This window comes from Coregonus clupeaformis, chromosome 1 (genome assembly GCF_020615455.1).
Source record: "Coregonus clupeaformis isolate EN_2021a chromosome 1, ASM2061545v1, whole genome shotgun sequence".
NCBI lineage: Eukaryota > Metazoa > Chordata > Actinopteri > Salmoniformes > Salmonidae > Coregonus > Coregonus clupeaformis.
Genome location: NC_059192.1, coordinates 51,924,275 through 51,946,431, shown reverse-complemented (window position 1 = coordinate 51,946,431; position 22,157 = coordinate 51,924,275). Strand labels below are relative to the sequence as shown.

General features: G+C 45.6%; 1 protein-coding gene and 1 long non-coding RNA gene across 19 annotated transcripts in view; one reads left to right on the top strand and one right to left on the bottom strand.

Moving 5' to 3' along the window:
• Positions 1–22,157, top strand: part of LOC121570388 (calcium/calmodulin-dependent protein kinase type II subunit gamma) — a 127,815-nt gene that overhangs the window by 64,792 nt on the left and 40,866 nt on the right. For 10 of the 15 annotated variants that reach the window (XM_041881861.2, XM_041881848.2, XM_041881883.2 and 7 more), the window contains exons 6-14: positions 7,685–7,757; positions 9,737–9,839; positions 16,144–16,227; positions 16,629–16,723; positions 18,000–18,122; positions 18,304–18,387; positions 18,539–18,581; positions 19,478–19,537; positions 21,993–22,036. In XM_041881861.2, the coding sequence (XP_041737795.1) occupies positions 7,685–7,757; positions 9,737–9,839; positions 16,144–16,227; positions 16,629–16,723; positions 18,000–18,122; positions 18,304–18,387; positions 18,539–18,581; positions 19,478–19,537; positions 21,993–22,036 (709 nt within the window). The remainder of the gene's footprint in view (positions 1–7,684; positions 7,758–9,736; positions 9,840–16,143; positions 16,228–16,628; positions 16,724–17,999; positions 18,123–18,303; positions 18,388–18,538; positions 18,582–19,477; positions 19,538–21,992; positions 22,037–22,157) is intronic. The other 5 variants (XM_041881869.2, XM_041881887.2, XM_041881927.2 and 2 more) reach the window with 1 other exon arrangement.
• LOC121570487 lies at positions 10,934–13,130 on the bottom strand. 4 transcript variants are annotated; one of them, XR_006001474.2, is made up of 5 exons: positions 13,109–13,130; positions 12,920–12,979; positions 12,250–12,365; positions 11,619–12,135; positions 10,934–11,543 (listed from the first exon to the last, which is right to left on the bottom strand). It is a non-coding gene; the product is annotated as an uncharacterized LOC121570487 (long non-coding RNA). The 4 variants fall into 4 exon arrangements; XR_006001470.2 differs by having other exon boundaries at positions 11,619–11,787; positions 11,905–12,135; positions 12,920–13,122; XR_006001472.2 differs by having other exon boundaries at positions 11,619–11,770; positions 11,905–12,135; positions 12,920–13,122.

Sequence of the window (22,157 nt, the reverse complement as noted above, 5' to 3'; positions counted from 1 at the left end):
ACAATAATGCAGAGGAGATCGGAATGAAATGAACTAAACATCTGGGAAAGGAGAGAGCGGGGCCTCCCCTCACCACAACTCCCAAATATAACTCTCCCAACTTCCACCTCAGAAACTATAATTGTTTCACTGAAACACCCGAATAAAACTCTCCCAACTTCCACTTTAGAAATTAGAATTGTTGTAAACTACAGCGGTTCAATGTTTCAAGGAATAGACTCAACTTACTTTATTCAGCTAGCTAACTATGACGCCATAGCTAACTAGCATGCTAGCATCCAATAACACACGGTTTAGCACCAATACTTGGTTACAACAAACTACCAATAGTGTGTTAACACACTAAACAGATAATTCGTGTCCGTGTCTAGTTCCTTTCATAACGCAGCAATAATTAAACGTTGGCTAGCTAGCACAAAGATATTGTATTTAGCTGCTACAGTACTGCTAGCTGGTAGTGTTGGCTAGCTAGCAATGGCTGCTGTGTTGACTTTGTTTGAAAAACGGCGTCGCTGCGAACGAATGTAGCTGGCTAAAATTATATTGTATTTAGTTGCTATAGTACTGCTAGCTGGTAGCGTTGGCTAGCTAGCAATGGCTGCGGTGATGGCTTTGTTTGAAAAACGGCGTCGCTGCGAACGAATGTAGCTGGCTAAAAGGATATTGTATTTAGTTGCTACAGTACTGCTAGCTGGTAGCTGGTAGTGTTGGCTAGCTAGCAATGGCTGCGGTGTTGACTTTGTTTGAAAAACGGCGTCGCTGCGAACGAATGTAGCTGGCTAGCTAACCTCGATAGTTACTCTATACTACACCTTTACAAATTGTGTCTGTGCCATCACCCAACTGTGTCTGTACCATAACATGTTTTTTTGGAGACCTTTGCACGTATGAACATAACAGTGGAGGCTGCTGAGGGGAGGACGGGCTCATAATAATGGCTGGAACGGAGCGAATGGAATGGTATCATGATGACAATGATACCATTCCAACCATTACCATGAGCCCGTCCTCCCCAATTAAGGTGCCACCAACCTCCTGTGGAACATAATGTTCATTGACATTGTATATAACTATACAGTTCCACACTCATGCTTTCCTCCCTAGGCTGAGTATTGTCCTGGCAGGGTGTTTGTGTGCACATGGGCTGTGTGGAAGAGAGTGTGGGCCAGGGGTGAGTGTGGCTGTCAGAGGGGGAAGGCAGACAGTATGTGGACAATATGGAGGCTCTGGCCCAGAGGCCTGCATGGCTCTGTTCTGGCTGCGAAGAGTTTCTCTCCAGGACAGAATCTGGGGCCGGGCACAACCACGCTGCCTGAGCTGCTCATTTAATCAAGCAAAATGGGATGCGAGAGAATATGATAGGGTGCAAAATGCCTCCGGGAGTATGACTTTTCACAAGTACAGGGAAAGGAGGGGGAGGAGAGGGGGTGATAGAGAAAGAGATGAACAGGGAGAGAGACTGGATAGCCAGAGGGTGAAGGAGGGAGAGAAAAAGAGGAGAGGAGACAAGGAGGGAGGATAAAGAATTTGGGGTAGAGTGAGAAAATGTGTAAGCTAGATAAGCAGCCTAATCACTAGAATTCGATGTTGGACATTTGAAAAGGTCCAGAGAATGTCGATATATGCCTTCCTCAGCACTCGTTATGCTCAGTGCCGAAGCACACTGCTCAGGCCACTGCTCTATGGCAGTTTACAATGCTCTAGCAAGCCGTGAGAATATTTGATGATACTTGATGGGATGAGGTCAGTTGGTTTGCAGAGCCTTCCCCGAACCATAGCCCTAACCTTAACCACTCGGAATGAATGCCTAAACTGTTAACCTTTGAGTTGTTTCTGTTTTAACCCTGTAACGTACGGTATTAACCCTGTAACCACACAGAATTATTGCGTCAAAAATAGACGTTCATCAATAATACGTAGAATTTCGAAGGGATCCTGGTTCGAATCCAGGCTCTGTCGTAGCCGGCCGCGACCAGGAGACCCATGGGGCGGCGCACAATTGGCCCAGCGTCGTCCATGGTAGGGGAGGGAATGGCTGGCAGGGATGTAGCTCAGTTGGTAGAGCATGGCGTTTGCAACGCCAGGGTTGTGGGTTCGATTCCCACGGGGGGCCAGTATGAAAAAAATTAAATAACAATACTAACTGTAAGTCGCTCTGGATAAGAGCGTCTGCTAAATGACTAAAATGTAAATGTAAAATGTAAATGTAAACTATGAGTTCTTGTTGAGATAAGGAGAGAGGAGAGTGAAAGAGAAAAAAATGGGTGGAAACGCGTGTGTGTGTACACACATGCCTCCTTGAGACAAAGAAGGAGAGAGAGAGAGCGAGTGAGAGGGAGAGAAAGAGAGAGAGGAAGACTTTTACTGGGAATGGCAGTGCTGGTGCCTGTGTAGTGGGATGGAATGGAATGCAGGGCACAGATTTGGCCAAATTTGGCCACAATACATGCTTTTCTCCTGATTACTCTGAACGAAAGGATATTTCATGAGTACCACGCCCCCTGGGACCCTGTCTCTCATAGTATCAACTATTCTCTCTCTCTCCTTCTTTTATTATTCATCCACTCATTTCGTCTTCTTCCTCCACTTTTAAATCCAGTCTGACTAGATGAAAAGGGGATGTTGCTTTCAAGGCTTGTTTGATGTAACACAGCACATAGCAGCCTCTTTTTTTAAGTAATACAATGTGTAAGAGAGTGTAAAGACAGAGTATAAATAAATGTTGAACCAACACATATTAAAAAATACTATAGTATACTATGGTATAAATACTATACTATTCACTGTAGTGTTTTTGCAGACTTTACTATAGTTGTCACGTTCGTTGAGTACAGGATTGGACCAAGGTGCAGCGTGGAATGCATACATGTTTATTCACGAAGTTAACACACGACAAAAACAACAAAAGCAACGTAACGTGAAGCTCACAATGGCTACACACAAACAAGCCAAACAAGAGTCAAGATCCCACAACATAGGTAGGCAAAATAGCTACCTAAGTATGATCCCCAATCAGAGACAACGATCGACAGCTGCCTCTGATTGGGAACCACACCCGGCCAACATAGATCTACAAACATATAATGTCCACATCAGGGACGGCTTGTTCAATAGGGCGATATGGGCGACGCACTGCCAAACGGGAAAAGGAAGGGATTTTTTTTCTAATCAATTATAAAAAAAAAAAAAAATTATATATTTTTTTTATAAATTTATAAAAAATTATATCACGGCAACAGCAGTTATCAGTGTTCACGTCTGATCTGCCAGCCACTAAATGTCAAATCAGGCTAAAGTCGTGCTTCAAATGGCCCCGCCCGTTTTTTGGGCGATTTCAGTCAGGTTGAAAATCGCCCAGAAGTCTCTCATAGCCTGTCATGTAAAATCTATTTTTTTCACATTTCAAAGCTTTCAATACATTCTCTATGGGTGTCTGTGTGCATGCACTTACGCGCTTTCGTCATACGTGACGTAACGTTGAACGTAACTAAGACAATGGCGGCTATCAGCGTCTATGTTGCGACCTGCAGTGTGGCGTTATTTTATGTTTTTAATTTGTAGACTTAGTTTACAAACATTCTGCAAACATTCTGCTTTGGACTGATCTTCGGTTTTGGACTGATCTTGTTGATCGTGTACATACCCGCTACGAACGGACTAAATAATGAAAACGCTGCTGGCAGAGAGGTGGAGCCGGCCACCTTCACCCTGGTCAGAGCGGACCGCGATCCTGGTAAGAGAGCGACTGTACCCCGACATTGAACTGCTTTCTGTGTCATTGAACCTTACTATTGTTGATAAAACAAGTTTACTGGAGAACGGAGAAAAAGTAGAGACTTTTGGACAAGGTGGATAATTGTATAATATAAGGCAGTTTATTCAGAGGTAAAGATATCTGCAATCGCGTTCACGGACCCGTTCGTCAAACTCTTAGGGAGCTATAAATCAAGCCCCATTACTTACCATATCAGATAAGAGAAATTGCTGCAGCTACATATATTTTACATCCTGGCCCTACATAGTTCACTATTTGCATCACTTACCAAAATATTACATGTGGTCATATATGCTTGGAAAGTGGAGATGCCATAGAACGTCAAAAAAGTAAACATTGCTGGAGACACATTGCGTTTGCTAGCGAAGAGATTTGTTGTGGCAAATGAACTTGGGCTGGGAATTGCCAGGAACCTCACGATAAGATATATGCATCAGCATTGCGAGTCTCATGATTCTATACGTATTGCGATTCGATACTGTGATTTTATTGCGCACCATATGTCTGTTGCAGAGGGATCAGAAAGCCATGAGAACGAGTTTTGATCAGTCATGGAAATAAAAGTGCTGAAAACAAATTGGCTCCCAATGTGAAAAGATTGAGAACAAGCTATGAAGGAACAATAATGGTGTTTTGGTGCAGGTACAGCCAACTAGCGCTAAAATATTGCGATATTGTCAATACAGTATATCGTAAAGTATCACTATGTAACTCGATTTCTTTCACCCCAATCCCTCAAATTAACGGTAAATAACTGAATTGTTTGCCCCACATTTAGCTAAGATGATTAGCTAGCCAGCTAAAATGTTTTATTTAGTTAGCAGTCGCATCTACAATAGTTTACTGTCAATAACATGTCTCCAAAAATGACGTGGTGTCTCCAATTGTGTTGACATTTTACAATTGCAATGCGCATCCATGAGTATCCACTTTCTGTAGCTCAGCTGGTAGAGCATGGTGCTTGTAACGCCAAGGTAGTGGGTTCGATCCCCGGGACCACCCATACACAAAAATGTATGCACGCATGACTGTAAGTCGCTTTGGATAAAAGCGTCTGCTAAATGGCATATTATTATTATTATTATTATTATTATTATCTAAAGAGAGCCCCGAAACATTGTGTGCAGACATTTTATGCAATAAATGAAGTAGGTTCAATCTAGTAGTTCTGATCTTCTGATTGGTCCTGATGAGTTGGGCGAGGTCCCCTCCAGGCTACTGTCACTGTTGCATTGGCTCTGAGTCGGGTTCTCTGTCTTCAAATGTTCAGCCTAAGAGAGGGGATTTTTGTGTGTGTGTGTGTGTGTGTGTGTTTAACAGTGATGATGTGTGTGTGTGTGTGTGTGTTTAACAGTGATGATGTGTGTGTGTGTGTGTTTGTGTGTGTGTGTGTCCTCAGAGCAAGAACTCGTGAGTTGGAAGAACTGAGAGGCCTATGGCGTGGGTGTTGTCCTTGGCCACCTGCTGACAAGGCTGACAAGATAGGACCCTTTTGTCCATTGTTATTGGATAGGAACATAACTTATAACCAGCTCCTGACCTAAATAGATCTTAGCACAACATTTTACTCAACATATCATATTCCATATTCACTATAACAAATATATTTACTACGACATTAGCAAGAACCGCCACATCCTCAGCCGGCTAATCCAGTGTGTGAAGTTTTGCGGAGTGTTTGAGTTAGCTTTGCGAGGCAAAGATGAAACTGAGGGCTCCACCAACCCTGGTAAGCCAACACTTTTGAGATCAGTCAATAAATGCTTCTGGTATTGACTTATATGCTGCCCCTGTCTTCATGTTGTTGCTGGACATATCTTTTTTTAAATGTGTGTAGGTCACCTAAATCATCAGAAAAATTGCCCCTCCTGAGAATTTTTTCAGGAGCCGCCACTGGTCCACATAGAAATACACACCATAGATATACACATAGAAATTCACACCCTGACCAAACCAACGAGAAACAACCGGCATTAAAAGGTCAGGGCGTGACAATAGTATTCACTGTAGTGTTTTTGCGGTACAGTGAATAGTGTAGTATTTACTGCAGTATACTATAGTATACTGTAGTATTTACAGTTAACTATAGTATAAATACTGTAGTAAAATAAAACTGTAGTATGCACTGAGTATACCAAACATTCAAAACACCTTCCTAATATTGAGTTGCACCCCCTTTTGTCCTTAGAACAGTCTCAATTTGTTGGGCATGGAATCTACAATGTGTCGAAAGCATTCCACAGAGATGCTGGCCCATGTTGACTCCAATGCTTCCCACAGTTGTGTCAAGTTGGCTGGATGTTATTTGGGTGGTGGTCCATTCTTGATACACACGGGAAACTGTTTAGCATGAAAAACCCAGCAGCGTTGCAGTTCTTGACACAAACCAGTGCGCCTGGCACCTACTAGAATACCCCATTTAGAGGCATTCTCCTTGAGGAAACTTACTTTAGAAATACTAAAATAGCACATTTTCCATAACCTGTATGTAGGTAGGACTGGGTCTGAATGGATAGTTCAGCGCTTCTGCTTTTTTCTATAACTATATTTACTGTGTAGTGTTTTTGTGGACTGTAGTAGTATTTACTACAGTGTTTTTTTCGATGATACTGTAGTATTCACTATTGTATTCTACAGTATAATACATTCTAAAGTAAGTACTACACATGATCGAGGGATACTACAGTGTGTAGTATAGTATTCTACAGTATACTACAGTCTACTACAGCATTCTATAGTAAGTACTGTATTATTCTGTAGTAAACTGTAGTATTTTTTCATGTGGGAAAGACAAGGAAACAGACCATGTACTATCAAACCCACTTCAAGTCGATAATGACCTTATTCACCATTTAGCCTAGTAGGGGGCTGTTTTACCCACAGACCTTACAAAACTACAGATAAGTTACTTTGGCACCGGCAATGTGTAGAGTAGGGCCAAAAAGCACCAACTTCAGTGTGACTTAAAATTTGCCCATCTAGATGGAATATAACTGTGTGTGTGTCCAGACAGATTGTGGGGAGGATATGACATGGTTAATATATCTACTGTCTCGCAGGCTTTTGGTTTAATAGAAAACAGCGCCATTGGGGGAAAGGGCTGAGGCTAGCGAGGTTCCTCTGGCTCCACACAGAATCCTCTGCACAGTTGCTCTTCCTCTCTCTTTCTCCGTCTCCCTATTTGCTCTCTTTCAGTCTCTCTCTGTCTGTTTCACTCAGCAACAAAAAAATATCATTTAAAAAAATGTATATTACCCCCTTTTTCGATCTTGTCTCATCGCTTCAACTCCCCAGCGGCTCGGGAGGCAAAGGTCGAGTCACGCGTCCTCCGAAACATGACCGGCCAATCTGCGCTTCTTAACACCCGCCCGCTTAACTCGGAAGCCAGCCGCACCAATGTGTCGGAGGAAACACTGTTCACTTGATGACCAAGGTAAGCCTGCAGGCGCCCGGCCCACCACAAGGAGTCGCTAGAGCGCGATGAGCCAAGTAAAGCCCCCCCGGCCAAACCCTCCCCGAACCCGGACGACACTGGGCCAATTGTGCGCCGCCCTATGGGACTCCCGATCACGGCCGGTTGGGATACAGCCTGGGATCGAGTGGCGCAGTGCTTTTGACCGCTGCACCACTCGGGAGGCCCACTATCTCTGACTCTATCTTTGTCTGCCTCTCTCTCAGCCTCTCAGTTATTTCTAATAATAACAAACAGCAATAGTCATGAATTGGATTGATTTTGCAATCCTGCAAGTGCTCAAAGTGCTTAAATGACAAGGGGAAACTCACCTCATCTGATCCATAAACCAGTAGTTTCTGAACCATGCCTGCTCCGTACTGTGTATTGTGTGGTGGTTGTGATGTGTCTGTGCATTGACGTGTGTGTTCTGTATCCTGTGTCTCCTTTCTCTGCAGCCAGTGCATCAATCAGATCCTGGAGAGTGTCCACCACATGCACCAGCATGACATTGTGCACAGAGACCTCAAGGTGAGTCATCTATCACCATGGCAACACAACACCTGGGGGGGCTGCGTCATCATGCCCCCGCCCCCCAAATCCCCCCCACTGGCAACCCAACCGACGCATATGCACACATGCGTGTATACGTAAGCCAATGAAAACATACACAGAATTCCACACACACGTAAGCAAATAAAAAAATACAATTCTTTGGACGTCAGAGAGAGTGACTGATCAAAAAACAACAGACCCTTTCCATCTCGTCAGACTGGAATTAAATGTAGAGGCACTGAGCCAGACAGTGTGTTTCAGGTGATTATCATTCCCCAGCCCGTCTCTCTCTCTCTCTTTCTCTCTCTCACCCTCTCTCTCTCTCTCCCTCTGTCTCTCCATATCTGACGAAAGCAGACGGAGCACCATTTGACTGCTATTTATAGCCAGGGTGACATCACGGTGAATAGACACAATGCTGGCTGGCCTGGTGATACTTACCACCACACTCCAATATTAACAATAGGACACACTTCAAATAGTTATTTAGTTTTTGTTTGAAAGGTGAAAACCGTTTACATGCTCTAGTCAACAAGATGTGTTGAATATCACTGTGAGCCTCTTGAACGTATAGCTCTTACAAACACGGCACTGAAAGCATTATTACCAATACTACTACAACTACATCTTGTATCACCACCATTATTCTGAGTACATGTACCAGTAGAACCATCCGTCATTCAGCTGGCAGGCTAGGAGGTGTTCCATAATGCATAAGTCAAATGCATTGTAACTACTTTTGCCAGCAGATCCACTGCAGAGACCAGCTCTAAGTGAGGGGGAAATAATTAATGAAGTGTGTGTGTGTGTGTGTGTGTGTGTGTGTGTGTGTGTGTGTGTGTGTGTGTGTGTGTACGCATGTGTGTGTAGGACTGTTACCATGGAGTAAGGCCTCATGCCACTCCATGATATGTTTTATGCTATGTCCTTTGGAAATGTAAAAAACAAGAATAAAGAGGAAAAGTGAGACATACAGAGAGGGGAATAAGAGAGAAGCTGAGAGATGACCCCCCCACCACACACACACACAGGCTGGCTGCCTGCATGGCATCTCCGGAGGCCAAATGGCTGAAGGTAAACAAGGGAAGAGCGAAGGGGGCGAGAGAGAGGCTGGCGGCAGCTCGGTTGCCATGGAAACCTGTGTGATGTCCCGCTGCTGCAGCGCCAGCGTAGACTGTAGGGGGACTCATTATGCCACCTCTAATTCATCACGACGGGTGTAATCTCTCTCTCTCTTTGTCTCTTTTTAGCTCTCCTCCATCTGTCTACACTCGCTTTCGCTCTGTCCTTTCTCTTTATCTCTCTTTCTCTGTTCTCCCTGTCTTTCTTGAACTCTCTCTCTCCCTCTCTCTCTTTCTCCCTCTCTCCTTTCCTACCATGATCCCTCCTCGAGAGAGCGAGAGAGCGAGAGAGAAGAGAGACAGAGCACACAGAGAAGACTTAGCAAAAGTGTCACGCTTCCGTCGCAGAATCAATCAAACTAAGCCGGGGCCATGAGGGCACTTGGCACCGCACACGGCCCTAAACCCAGGGGTGGTCACACCACAGCCCCCCTCCACCTGTCCCTGTCCCCTCCTATCCCCCTGCCCTCCTATCCCCCCCTCCCAACAGCCCCCCATAGGTACTGATTGAAGGTCACACCCCAGGGGTATTTACATTCACCTTCTCTGACCCTCAGAGGCACACTACATGTACGCCCACCCACTTCTGACACACTGAATGATTTATGCCTTTCTTCATTCTCACCTTGATTTTTTCATGGCTTTTCTGATCCCGATTCCTGTCATGTTTTGCGGTCAGCGTACATGGACCTCACAGTTTAGTTGAATGACTCAAATTTGTCTGTGCCTTTATAGACTCTTGAAGGAGTTTGTTCTTCATTTAGTTTTGCCTAATTGATTGATTATCTTTCTGTCTGTCTTGTCTCCCCTCTATGGTTTGGCTCTGGTCTGTAGCCAGAGAACCTGCTCCTGGCCAGTAAGCTGAAGGGAGCTGCGGTGAAGTTGGCTGACTTCGGGCTGGCCATCGAGGTGCAGGGAGACGAGCAGGCATGGTTCGGTAAGAGTTTGACTTAAAACATTCACATTTACATTACATAAAAAGAGTCATGCTAGCAATGACAAAGATGGAAGATGTACAATGACAGGAAGTCCGTCTTCAGACTTCCTGTCCTCTGACGTCAAAAACTACAGACCGGTATTCCATATTTTCTTTCCAAAACACTTGAGCATGCTGTCTCTGACGAACTCTCTCGTTATCTCTCTCAGAACGATCTTCTTGTCCCTAACTAGTCAGGCTTCAAGATAGGTCACTCAACCGAGACTGCTCTCCTCTGTGTCACGGAGGCTCTCCGCACTGCCAAAGCTGACTCTCTCTCCTCTGTTCTCATCCTCCTAGATCTATCCGCTGCCTTCGACACCGTGAACCATCAGATCCTCCTCTCCACCCTCTCAGGGCTGGGTGTCTCATGCTCTGCACACTCTTGGATTACATCCTACCTGCCAGGCTGCTCCTACCAGGTGTCGTGGAGAGGATCTGTGTTTGCACCACGTGCTCTCACTACTGGTGTCCCCCAGCTCAGTTCTAGGCCCTCTTTTCTCTATGGTCTCTCCTATCATTGCTATACGGATGAAACTCAACTACTGTTCTCCTTCCCCCTTCTGACACCCGTGCCTATCTCTGCTTGGATGTCGGGCCACCACCTCAAACTCAACCTTGACAAGACAGAGCTGCTCTTCCTCCCTGGGAAGGCCTGCCGTGCTCCAAGACTTCTCCATCATGGTTGACAACTCTATGGTGTCCCCCTTCCAAAGTGCAAAGAACCTTGGCGTGACCCTGGACAACACCCTGACGTTCTCTGTGAACATCAAAGCAGTGATTCACTCTTGCAGGTTCATGCTCTACAACATCCGTAGAGTACGACCCTACCTCACACAGCAAACGGCGCAGGTCCTAAAATAGGCACTTGTCATCTCCCGTCTGGTCTACTGCAACTTGCTGTTGGCTGGGCTCCCCGCTTGTGCTATCAAAGCCCTGCAACTTATCCAGAACGCGACAGCCTGCCTGGTGTTCAACCTTCCCAAGTTCTCCCATGTCACCCCGCTCCTCCGCACACTGTACTGGGTTCCAGTCGAAGCTCGCATCCACGACAAGACCATGGTACTTGCCTACTGAGCAGCAAGAGGAACTGCCTCTCCCTACCTTCAGGCTATGCTCCAACTCTACACCCCAACACGAGTACTTATTTCTGCCACCTCTGGGTTAAGGAAGGGGGGTTCCGGGGTCCTCCCCCACAAAACAAAATATGTATAAGGACTGAAAAGCTTGGTTCTGGTGACTTTTTAAAAGGAAAGAACTCCAATAAACCATCTAAAATATAAGTTCCATCCCCAGAAATTAGCTCAATAATGTATGATTATAGTATACAGGATGCAATTTAAGTTTGAGTGCTGCAGCTATCTAAAGAAACACAACAGAGACCTTCTTTCTGAAATAAAAAGTTTATCTTGAAAAAATTAACAGAGGAACATTTGACTGAACATGAATTAGAGCCCACTAATTCATGTTCATCACAAAAGGAGGGTTCTGACAAAACCTAGTGCAGACATAGTTTACAGCCTTTGTCAGAGCACATTATTCTTCTGGGCTTTTTGAAAAAGATTTCCAACACCCTCCTGTAATTGAGCTCCTTGATGGGGGGACCGTTGATGGAGAGGCGGCTAGATGCTCACCTTGCAGTCTGTTCCTCAAGTCTTTTTTCACCTGCAATAAGAGAAAGAATAATAAGAGAAGGGAGAGGGACAAAGAGGATCTACTTTCACATTTAAATGTTCTTACTCGTTTCATTGCAGAGAAGTCCCTCTCACAATTAACGGAAGACACTGGTATAGTCAGTGCGATTGCAGCCAGCTGGCTAAGGCAGGGGTAGACTGCCCCCACTCATCAAACTGCGAGGCCAGCTTTGTCATTGCCGTCAGCTGGTCCAACCCCTGAAATACATGAAATACTAAAAGATGTACAACATTAAAGAAGAGCCAACAGAGTGGTAGTTCAGCAGGAAAAAGGGTTGGACAACACTGGCCTAAAATATTCTCTTCAAAAGATTGTCACACTCATGCCATACCTTGAATGCTCCAACTAGCACATGTTGCTTGTAAGAGGGCCACTCTTGCAGCACAGCAGCCTCTGGCGCTTGCAAGAACTGCCTGGAGAGGAGGGTCAGGTTGAAGGTGTTTATCCTCTCAATAGAGAACGCAGCCTGAGGGCCCAACACACTGAAGGCCCCCAGAATCTCCAGGTGTTGGAACCTCCGGTCTAGGCTGTCCTGGAGGCCAACAAGATATGGATCCATTACCTAATTACAGCACAAAACCGAAAATAAGTGATTAATAGCTGTTTGTTTTAGTTTATCCAACACACATGATGTAACATTGGTTTCATCACAGCATTTGAAAACAAATGTTTTTACCTGAACCGAGCCCAGAACAGCTCCCTGGTCTTGGTCTTCTCCACTTGGCTTCTCCCTCTCCACTCCTCCTCCTCCTTGATGTTGAATGCGTCAAGACCCACTGGGTCATCGAGGTCCTGGTGGAGTTGGCTCAGAAATAAACACATAATGCTGTAGACTAGTACAGACTAAATATGCAAAAAATGTTTTAGCCCTTAGCCTAATTAAAGGAAATTTGACTAACCATGTGGCGTATTATATAGCCATGGCTTCAGTCTGTCAATTCTAAGCCACTTTGGGTCCCATCCGGATTGCCGGTGGTGCACACTTGGCCTCACTCCTCTCTCCTCCTCCTCTCATCTCCTTTTATCTACTCCTCTTTCTTCTCCTTCTCTCTGCTCTCCTCTCTCCTTTTCTCCTTCCTGGCTCTCTCCTTTCCTCTGTTCCACTCTGCTCTCCCCTCTCCTTTTCTCTTTCCACCTCCCCTCCTGGGTCTCTCCTCTCCTCTGCTCCATTCTGTCCCTCATGCATCCCTACCTCACTCCCGGGATTCTGCCTCTTCTCTGTCTAGTAAAGTAAGCCATATACTTGTTATAAAAACGATAGCTTAAGCTTTTAAAGAGTTATCTAACTAAAGAAAGTTTCATTTAATTCAGGCTGATTTGACGTTAGCTAGCTAAGTTAACGTTACCTGACACTTGTCCCCCTTTCTCTTTCACTTCTGTGGCTGGAAATATTTCAATATACTCATCTGAGAAAATCAAATCAAAGACAGATAACATTAAATGTAGCTATCTTGCTTGCACTTACAGTTCCAAATGAACTAGCTAGCTAACTTGTGTAACCGGTATGAAATGGCTAGCTAGTTAGCGGTGCGTACTAGTAACGTTTCAATCGGTGACATCACTCGCTCTGAGACCTTGAAGTAGTTGTTTCCCTTGCTCTGCAAGGGCCGTGGCTTTTGTGGAGCGATGGGTAACGGTGCTTCGAGGGTGACTGTTGCCGATGTGTGCAGAGGGTCCCTGGTTCAAGCCCAGGTAGGGGCGAGGAGAGGGACGGAAGCAACACTGTTACACTTGCTAGACTAGTAACGTTAGTTAACCATGTTTCTATCATCAACATACATGTGGATATTGGATAGCTAATTGCCGTTAAAATTGTGGCAGCAATATTATAGATCTAAATGATGTTAGTTTTTAGGTTACAGCTAGCTTATGTAGTTAACTAGTTGGCTAGCTAACGTTAGTCAAACAAACAAGCTAACGTACCTTTCTTGCAGTTTCTCACGCAGGAGCACTCTGAGGTGATTCAAGTGAATTGTGTTTCGCACCGCAGAGCTTCTGTATTGCGCACTGGTCCCAGGCGTGCCGTTTCTCGCTCAGGTGCATTCTGAAGGGATTCAAGTGAATTCTGTTTCGCACCGCAGAGAGTCTGTATCGAGCACTGGTCACTCGAGCACTGGTCACTGGCGCGCTGTGTTTCTTGAGTTGCAGGCTGCCTGCCACAGCTCACATAGCTAAATAACCTTCAGAACTGTGTTGAACCCAGACAGATTATCTATTTACCAAGTTAAACCTAATGTGCTTTACAGAACTTTATTGAAACTATGTTTGGTAGAAATAGTGGCGGCAATGATTCTCCTGTGGCGCACAGGGGCGGTGTGTTCAATAGGGCGATATGGGCGACGCACTGCCAAACGGGAAAAGGAAGGGATTTTTTTTCTAATCAATTATATCACGGCAACAGTAGTTATCAGTGTTCTAATCTGATCTGACTGCCACTAAATGTCAAATCAGGCTAAAGTCGTGCTTCAAATGGCCCCGCCCGTTTTTGGGGCGATTTCAGTCAGGTTGAAAATCGCCCAGAAGTCTGTCATAGACTCTCATGTAAAATCTATTTTTTCAAATTTCAAAGCTTTCAATACAATCTCTATGGGTGTCTGTGGGCTTGCACTTACGCGCTTTCGTCATACGTGACGTAACCATGAACGTAACTAAGAAAATAGCGGCTAGCAGCGTCTCTGTTGCGACCTGCAGTGTGGCGTTATCTTATGTTTTTAATTTGTACACTTAGTGGCGTTATTTTATGTTTTTAATTTGTACACTTAGTTTACAAACATTCTGCCAACCATGGATTTCCAGTGGTGGGTTTTGGACTGATCTTGTTGATCGTGTACATACCCGCTACGAACGGACTAAATAATGAAAACGCTGCTGGCAGCGGAATCCAATACAGCTGGGAGACTTGGCTGGATGACAGAGTCCCGGACAGAGAAGTGGAGCCGGCCGGCTTCACCCTGGTCAGAGCGGACCGCGATCTGACAGTCACAGGAAATTGATCCTGGTAAGAGAGCGACTCTGTACCCCCGACATTGAACTGCTTTCTGTGTCACTGCGACCTTACTATCTGCCCCGTGAGTTCCCCCAATTGTTTGTTACCGTTGTGTACTGTTGATAATCACAAGTTTACTGGAGAACTGAGACCAAGTAGAGACTTTGGACAGGGTGGATATGGTATAATAAAGGCAGTTTATTCAGAGGTAAAGATATCTGGAATCGCGTGCACGGACTCGTTCGTCAAACTCTTAGGGAGCTATCTGAAGAGAGCCCCGAAAACATTGTGTGCAGACATTTTATACAATAAATGATGTAGGTTGAATCTAGTAGTTCTGATCTTCTGATTGGTCCTGATGAGTTGGGCGAGGTCCCCTCCACTGTTGCATTGGCTCTGAGTCGGGTTCTCTGTCTTCAAATGTTCAGCCTAAAGAGAGGGGATTTTTGTGTGTGTGTGTGTTTAACAGTGATGATGTGTGTGTGTGTGTGTGTGTGTTATCAGTGATGATGTGTGTGTGTGTGTGTGTGTGTGTGTGTGTGTCCTCAGAGCAAGAACTCGTGAGTTGGAAGAACTGAGAGACCTATGGCGTGGGTGTTGTCCTTGGCCACCTGCTGACAAGGCTGACAAGATAGGACTCTTTTGTCCATTGTTATAGGATAGGAACAGCATTGATTGAAAACAAACGCCCAACACAAAATGGGTCATGCACAAGATTTTAGTCAGACCAAGCTATAACATTATATATTTACTACGACAGTACATTCAACCAAAAGCTAATATAACAAAGGCATCAGAGATTATTTATAATCTGTCACAGAAACTGGAATCCATCTCCCCAGATCAGTCAATAAATGCTTCTGGTATTGACTCATATGCTGCCCCTGTCTTCATGTTGTTGCTGGACATATCTTTTTTAAAATGTGTGTAGGTCACCTAAATCATCAGAAAAATTGCCCCTCCTGAGAATTTTTTCAGGAGCCGCCACTGGTGGCGCAGCGCCACACTTAAATGAACGCAGAGGATACACTGCACCACCCTCTCTTCTGCTCATCCCTCCACTCCGTCCATTGCTCTGCCTAGCATCTCTCCATCTCTCCCTCACTGGCATAATGTCGCTTGGCATTTGCACATGAAAGTAGTGGGCCCAGAGGTTGTGCAGTATTGACAGTAGGGCTCCTCACCTTTTAATCTGACGACTATTTGATTTGACCCCCCTGTGTCCATCTCTCCAGACAGAGCTGTTTGAACCTGTCACTTACACCACACCCCAGAGAGAAACGGGCCAGCGGGCCTTGGCTGAGTGCCCACATGCATTAATAGATGTTTATTAGATCAGTGTAGAGGAATAAGCTCCAAATTAGCAGACTTGGTCTTATCTAGCCAATGAGCCAGAAGTCTGTGCCCACTGGCTGGTTCCATCTTGTTGGATCTTATTACTACTCATTAATATAGCTCTTCTGAATGGGGATGATAGGGGGTTTTGATGGAATGCTGTGTTGGTACACTTCTCTTGCAATGTCATTACATTAGATTCTAGACTTTGTGGTTTTATTCTTTTTGACACGTTATTTGCTGCTGTAGGTTTTGCAGGCACTCCGGGCTACCTCTCTCCAGAGGTCTTGAGGAAGGACCCCTACGGCAAGCCAGTGGATATCTGGGCCTGTGGTGAGTGACTCCTCCAACCTGTGTATGTGTGTACACATGTTACTGTACTTGTGAGTACCAGAAGTCCTCATAAGAATAGTAAACCAACTACAATTCAGAGAAGTGACGACATTTTGCCGGTCCTCACTTGTAAAAATGCTATTTTAGGCTTAGGTTAGGTTTAGGGTTAGAATTAGGGTTAGAATTAGGGTTCGCGTTAGGCGTTAGTGGTTAGGGTTAGGAGTTGGGGTTAGGGGTTTGGGTTAAGGTTAGGGTTAGGGAAAGTAGGATTTTTAATGGGAATCAATTGTTGGTCCCCAAAAAGTCCTCACAAGTATAGTGAGACATATCTGTCTGTGTGTGTGTGTGTGTGTGTGTGTGTGTGTGTGTACTAACCCCCCCTGTGTGTGTTCTGTGGTTAGGTGTGGTCCTGTACATTCTCTTGGTGGGCTACCCTCCCTTCTGGGATGAGGACCAGCACAAGCTCTATCAACAGATCAAGGCTGGGGCCTACGATGTGAGTAGTGACCACCTTCCTTTCTCTCTCTCTCTGTTTATCATTCACCACTATGGGATTAGACCAGATTTGTGTGTGCATGATTATACAATGTCGAATTCACTGAGAGCCCAGTGTTTGTGTGCCTTGTTAGTGTCCTTGACTCAGAATAGTGAGTAATATCTTGTGTGTTTGTGTGAATCAATCTGTTTATGTCGTTGTGTGTGTCTGTGTGTGTGTTTACGTACATGCACGTGTTTGCTTGCGCTCGTGTGTGTAAGTTTGGATGAGGCCTTGGGTGAGAGGGATGGAGGGAGAGCTGTAGGGAAGCAGCGGAGTGGTGTTGGGTTGGGCTGGCAGGAGCTTTTAGCAGCACTCAGGCCATTAACACTGCACTGATGGGAGGAGATGGGGAAGAGCCTCACTCTGTGTGTGTGTGTGTGTGGGTGTTTGTGCGTGCCTGTCTGAGTGCACACTTTTTCTCGAGCAGTGTTCCTCACACGCAGGCACGCAGTCCCACAAGCACACACTTCAGGTCCCCGCAACGACCCAAGCGGGCCCGGTCCAGATTCTACTCTCCTTCATTTTTAATTGGCTGCGATAGAGAGCTGTGTTTCCTGCCCATTGATCATGTCAGAGCAGCCCTCTGCAGTTACTAACCAAGGAGACACTACAGCACTGTGTCAGCCAGGGACACAGCTCAAACTACTGCTTGAAGAACCCAAGCTAACAAGGATGCTGTGATGTGTATACATGCAGTAGGACTATCTTTTGTATTACGTGTACCTTTGGTTTGGGGCAGGGGTGCCAACCCCCTCTCCTGGAGAGCTACTGTACACTCTTGCAGGCTTTTGCTCCAACCCGAATTTAGCACACATGATTCTGATAACTACAGTATCTGTTGACCAGATACTTACTAACTACCTTCTAATTCAGGTTCGGTTGTGTTACAACTGGGTTGGAGCAAAAGCTTGCGCACCTAGTAACTCTCCGGAAGGATTATGAGGACCAGCCAGGGTATTAGTGTGGGGCAGCCGGCCGAATGAAGCGGAAAGGGCCGCCATGACCAGCACTACCTCCTCCTCCTCAGTCTCTCTACCATTGCGCTCACTATTTCAATAAATCTCCATCACAAAGAGCACTGTGCTGTGGCGTGTGTTGAGTGTGTGTGTCTGTGTGTATTTGTGTCTGTGTGTGTCCTTGTACCGTATTGACATAATGTGCATCTCTAACATTTTCTCCACTTCTTTCTCTCTCTCTCCCCTCGTCCCCCTCTCTCTCCCTCCCTCCCTCCCAGTTCCCCTCCCCAGAGTGGGACACAGTGACCCCCGAAGCCAAGAACCTGATCAACCAGATGCTGACTATCAATCCTGCCAAGAGGATCACTGCTGACCAGGCTCTCAAGCACCCATGGGTCTGCGTAAGTCACCCCATCAACAGGCTATCACTTACATGTAATTTACCATGGTTTTACTTGAGGATGGAATCGGTACTACATTATGGTAACGTTGGCCCCATTATACCTTCGTAACTGGTGCTGTGATGGTGTATTCATTGATCTGTTGTTCTCTGCTTTCCTCTCCTCCTTTTCCCCAATACAGCAACGCTCCACTGTGGCGTCCATGATGCATCGTCAAGAGACTGTAGAGTGCCTGCGCAAGTTCAATGCCAGGAGAAAACTCAAGGTGTGTGTAGACACACACACACACACACACACACACACACACACACTTGGGTGCACACACAAATGCACACATATATCCCATTGGTTGTGTTAGAGAGATTGTATACACCCCCTGTCCTTTGCACTAACCTTGTATTCTGTGTCTTCCCCAGGGAGCCATCCTTACCACCATGCTGGTGACCAGAAACTTCTCAGGTGAGGGGGCATCTGGGTGTTCGCATTTAGAATGGCATTAGTGTTGTTCTAAGTTATAGTAAGTAAAAATGATCCCAAGATAGACAATAATACATACTGTTTGTTCAGAAGTGTTGAGTAATGAAAGTGAGTTTAGTGCCCTTACCTTAGATTGAATGTCCCTTAGAGAGGAAACTGCCTTGAAGACTCAGTATAATGTCTCTGAAACAGAAATGTCCTAAGTAGATGCGTTGAGGTTTTTGTTGTTATATAGACGTTATAAATAACATAATGTCATTCATAATAAGGACCATTGTAAACTGCAGATGTGTAGAGTAGGTTGTTTGTCCTTGTATAAATCCACAACCCACCTGCATCCCAAGAATACTGGGATACTAAGTTGTGTTCTATGGCCCACGTATCCTGGCTAATTGAGACATTCAGAGAACCATTTGAAATCCTATCAGCACATGAAGAGCTTGTCTCAGCCTTGTCTGAAGGCCTTTCTATAAAGCACTATCGTGGAGTACAGACATTAGTCATAGAGCTCTTGTGCTCGTAAGAAAGTAGTGTTGTGTGTACAATGTTGCTTCATAACACCGCATAACTGTCACTTGTCGATCTCAGTGTTTTGTGTGGCTATTTTTGAATAACTGGTTGTGAACAATGATGGGCCATTGAAGGTGTTTTTTCTAACATTGAGTGTGCACACTGGGTTAAGTATCGGTATCCGGCAGGATATACAGTTTAGAGCCCATGGATGTATGTATCTGCCCCCCCCTATGAGATGAAAAAGGTGGGTGAGTGGAGTGAAGCGGGGGCCAGGCTCTTAAAGAAGGAAGTGACACTGTGCTCTAGAGAGGCTCTGCCTGTTCCCTGGTTGGTCCCTCCCAACTGAATGCGTCTCTGTCCAATAGTGGGCCGACAGCACACCAGCCCTGCGGCCACCACCAGCACGGCTGCTCTGGCTTCAGAAGGTATGTTAGTCAGGACAGGGGAGCCGCAGCAACCTGGCACTGTGCCAACACTGCCCCCTGGTCTGTTAGCATGTGGCCCGGGGTGCCAGCCACTGACCATTGGTTGCCCCACCTGGCACGTACTGTACTGCTCCAGAGTGGCCTCTCACACACACCCCACCCGCTGCCCCCCTAACCCCCTCCCTCCCTCTCCACGCCTGCACTACACCCTCTGAGTGATCCATGACTATGGACCAAGGTTGGCCCTACCGAAGGGTTAGAACGCAGGACACTAACCTGTGCTTTAAAGACACATTGTTCTATGGGCCCATGCATATGATTTTAAGACCTGACACAGCCTTCTTATGGTGTTTTGCAGGCAGGTACTGGTAACTGACAATGTGACACTCAAAATGCATTATGGTTTCGTATTCATGAGCCATGGATAGATCACAATGCATTATAACTGTGTGATGTTCTAAAGAAATGATAAATGAAGGTGATAGCCATCATTTTTATGGTCACACACATGCGCACACACGAACCCACCCACACACACACAGACACACACACACACACACACACACACACACACACACACACACACACACACACACACACACACACACACACACACACACACTCTCACACAGGCAGGGAAGATGTCGGAGAGGAAATGAAGTTAGTCTGCTATATTCAGTTGGCCTGAGGCTGTGCCGCTAACTCCTTCTGCCGTACCCCTGCTGTGTGATAGCAGACAACCTTTCCATAATAATTCTATTTGTCAGGTGCATTATCTATTTGGCTTACCTTATCCATGTCTTTGCCGCAGATACTGGTCTTACTTTCTCTCCATTTATTCAGACCGATTTCAGACCTGTAACATAACCTGAATTGGCTTAGGTTAATGCACACTCAGTCACAGCGCTGATACAACAGGACAGTGTGTGCATGCACAATATGTGTGCCAGCCTACCTACTAGCTAGTGTGGGCATGTCTCTCTTTCTTTCCACTAAATAAAGCGTTGTCAATAAACATTTGGGCAGTCTTAGCCATAATTAATAAGGACTCGAACTCTAAAAACAAACGAGCAATCAATTACCCACCCCCTACATTTGCCCGTATATAAGTCCAGTTAAGATCCACAGATCCTAGTCAATGCCCAGCTGATGCCCAGTCTATCTATGCCCATACCCCACAGCCCCACTGCATGGCCTGGTACCTCCAGCCAGCAAGCATGTATCTGTGCCTTTGCCAGCCTGCATGGGTTACCAGATGCACCGGGGTGGTTCAGATTTTTTTCTCTCTTTATCTCTGGTGTCTTGCTTGCTCCATTTAATTTCTTCCTGTCTGTACCTTCCTATGGGTGAAAGAAAGCACACTTCTGTAACTGGCAGCTTGAATTGGCTGGTCATGAGTCACGCCCACAGAAGCTTTGACTAACACTTGGACCCTGGCCCTGCCCTTTCTGTTTGTCTGGTGACTTGTTTCTCCCGCCTGATCATGATCTCACAACTCTCCCACAAGGATGATAGATGGTATTCAATTATTTTAATTGCAGCGGTTGAAAGAGGATATACTGCTTACGGCTTACGACCGCAATACAGTCTTTAGATGCTTGGATCCAATCTATACCAGGCGGCAGGCAGGGTGTCTCCCTTTTGTCCCTATGATGCACTCTTTAACTGAGCTGCACTCTGGGAGCTGTAGTTTGCTGTGGATAATGCATGTCAAGCTTATGATATGACCCACAAAGCACCACATCGCATGAACCACCTGCAAACGAGCCTGAGACCAATTTTTGCCTGCAGTCGTCGTTGTCACTTTATATGAAGATGAAGATACTGATAATTTATTTTTTATGTTGTGTTTTTTCCTTGCCCTGGGATATTGAGGATCTTTGAAACCTGACTGAAGGTTATCATGAATGTGTCTGAGTGTTTCTGTCCGTCTCTGTGTGCCTCTTTCTGTTTATGTGGCTCTCTCTCTGTCATTTTTCTTTTTCTATGTGAGCATTTGCACTGTACTGTAATATATGTACAGTGTGTGTGGCGTCGAGACCATATACCTGTATGTGATAATATGTCTGTGGGGCATGCTAAAAAGGAAACGGTACTGTGTTCTACCACCCTGCTCTCACTGTACATACCCTACTCCCTACAGTATTTACTGTCCAAGTCTCGAGCATCAGATGACTCCTGAGCAGTTCTTCACCTCAGTGACCACAGAGACTTGTGACATCACTGTCCTCTACTTTTCTGACCTACGTTCTCCTACAGTGTTATGGTTCCAGGTTGATTGATGCGGGTCGGTAGAAACCAGAAACATCCGGTTTTCAGGGTTACAATATCTTCAACATAGCTTCCCTTTGCCCTGGAAACCGGATGTGGGGACCCCACTCAGGCGTTTCCTTAATGCCTGCTACGTTAGGTTAGTCATGTCCTAACGTCTGTTCCTCTCCCTCTTCTGTTTCAGCATGCAAAAGTTTACTAAACAAAAAATCGGATGGTGGAGTGAAGGTAAGTGAGCTGTATGGAAGGTCTCCTCTCTCTCTCTCTCTCTCTCTCTCTCTCTCTCTCTCAGAAGTGTGTTGGCGTTAGGAAACAGATTTCCTGTGTATACTGTGGGAATGGAGAGACC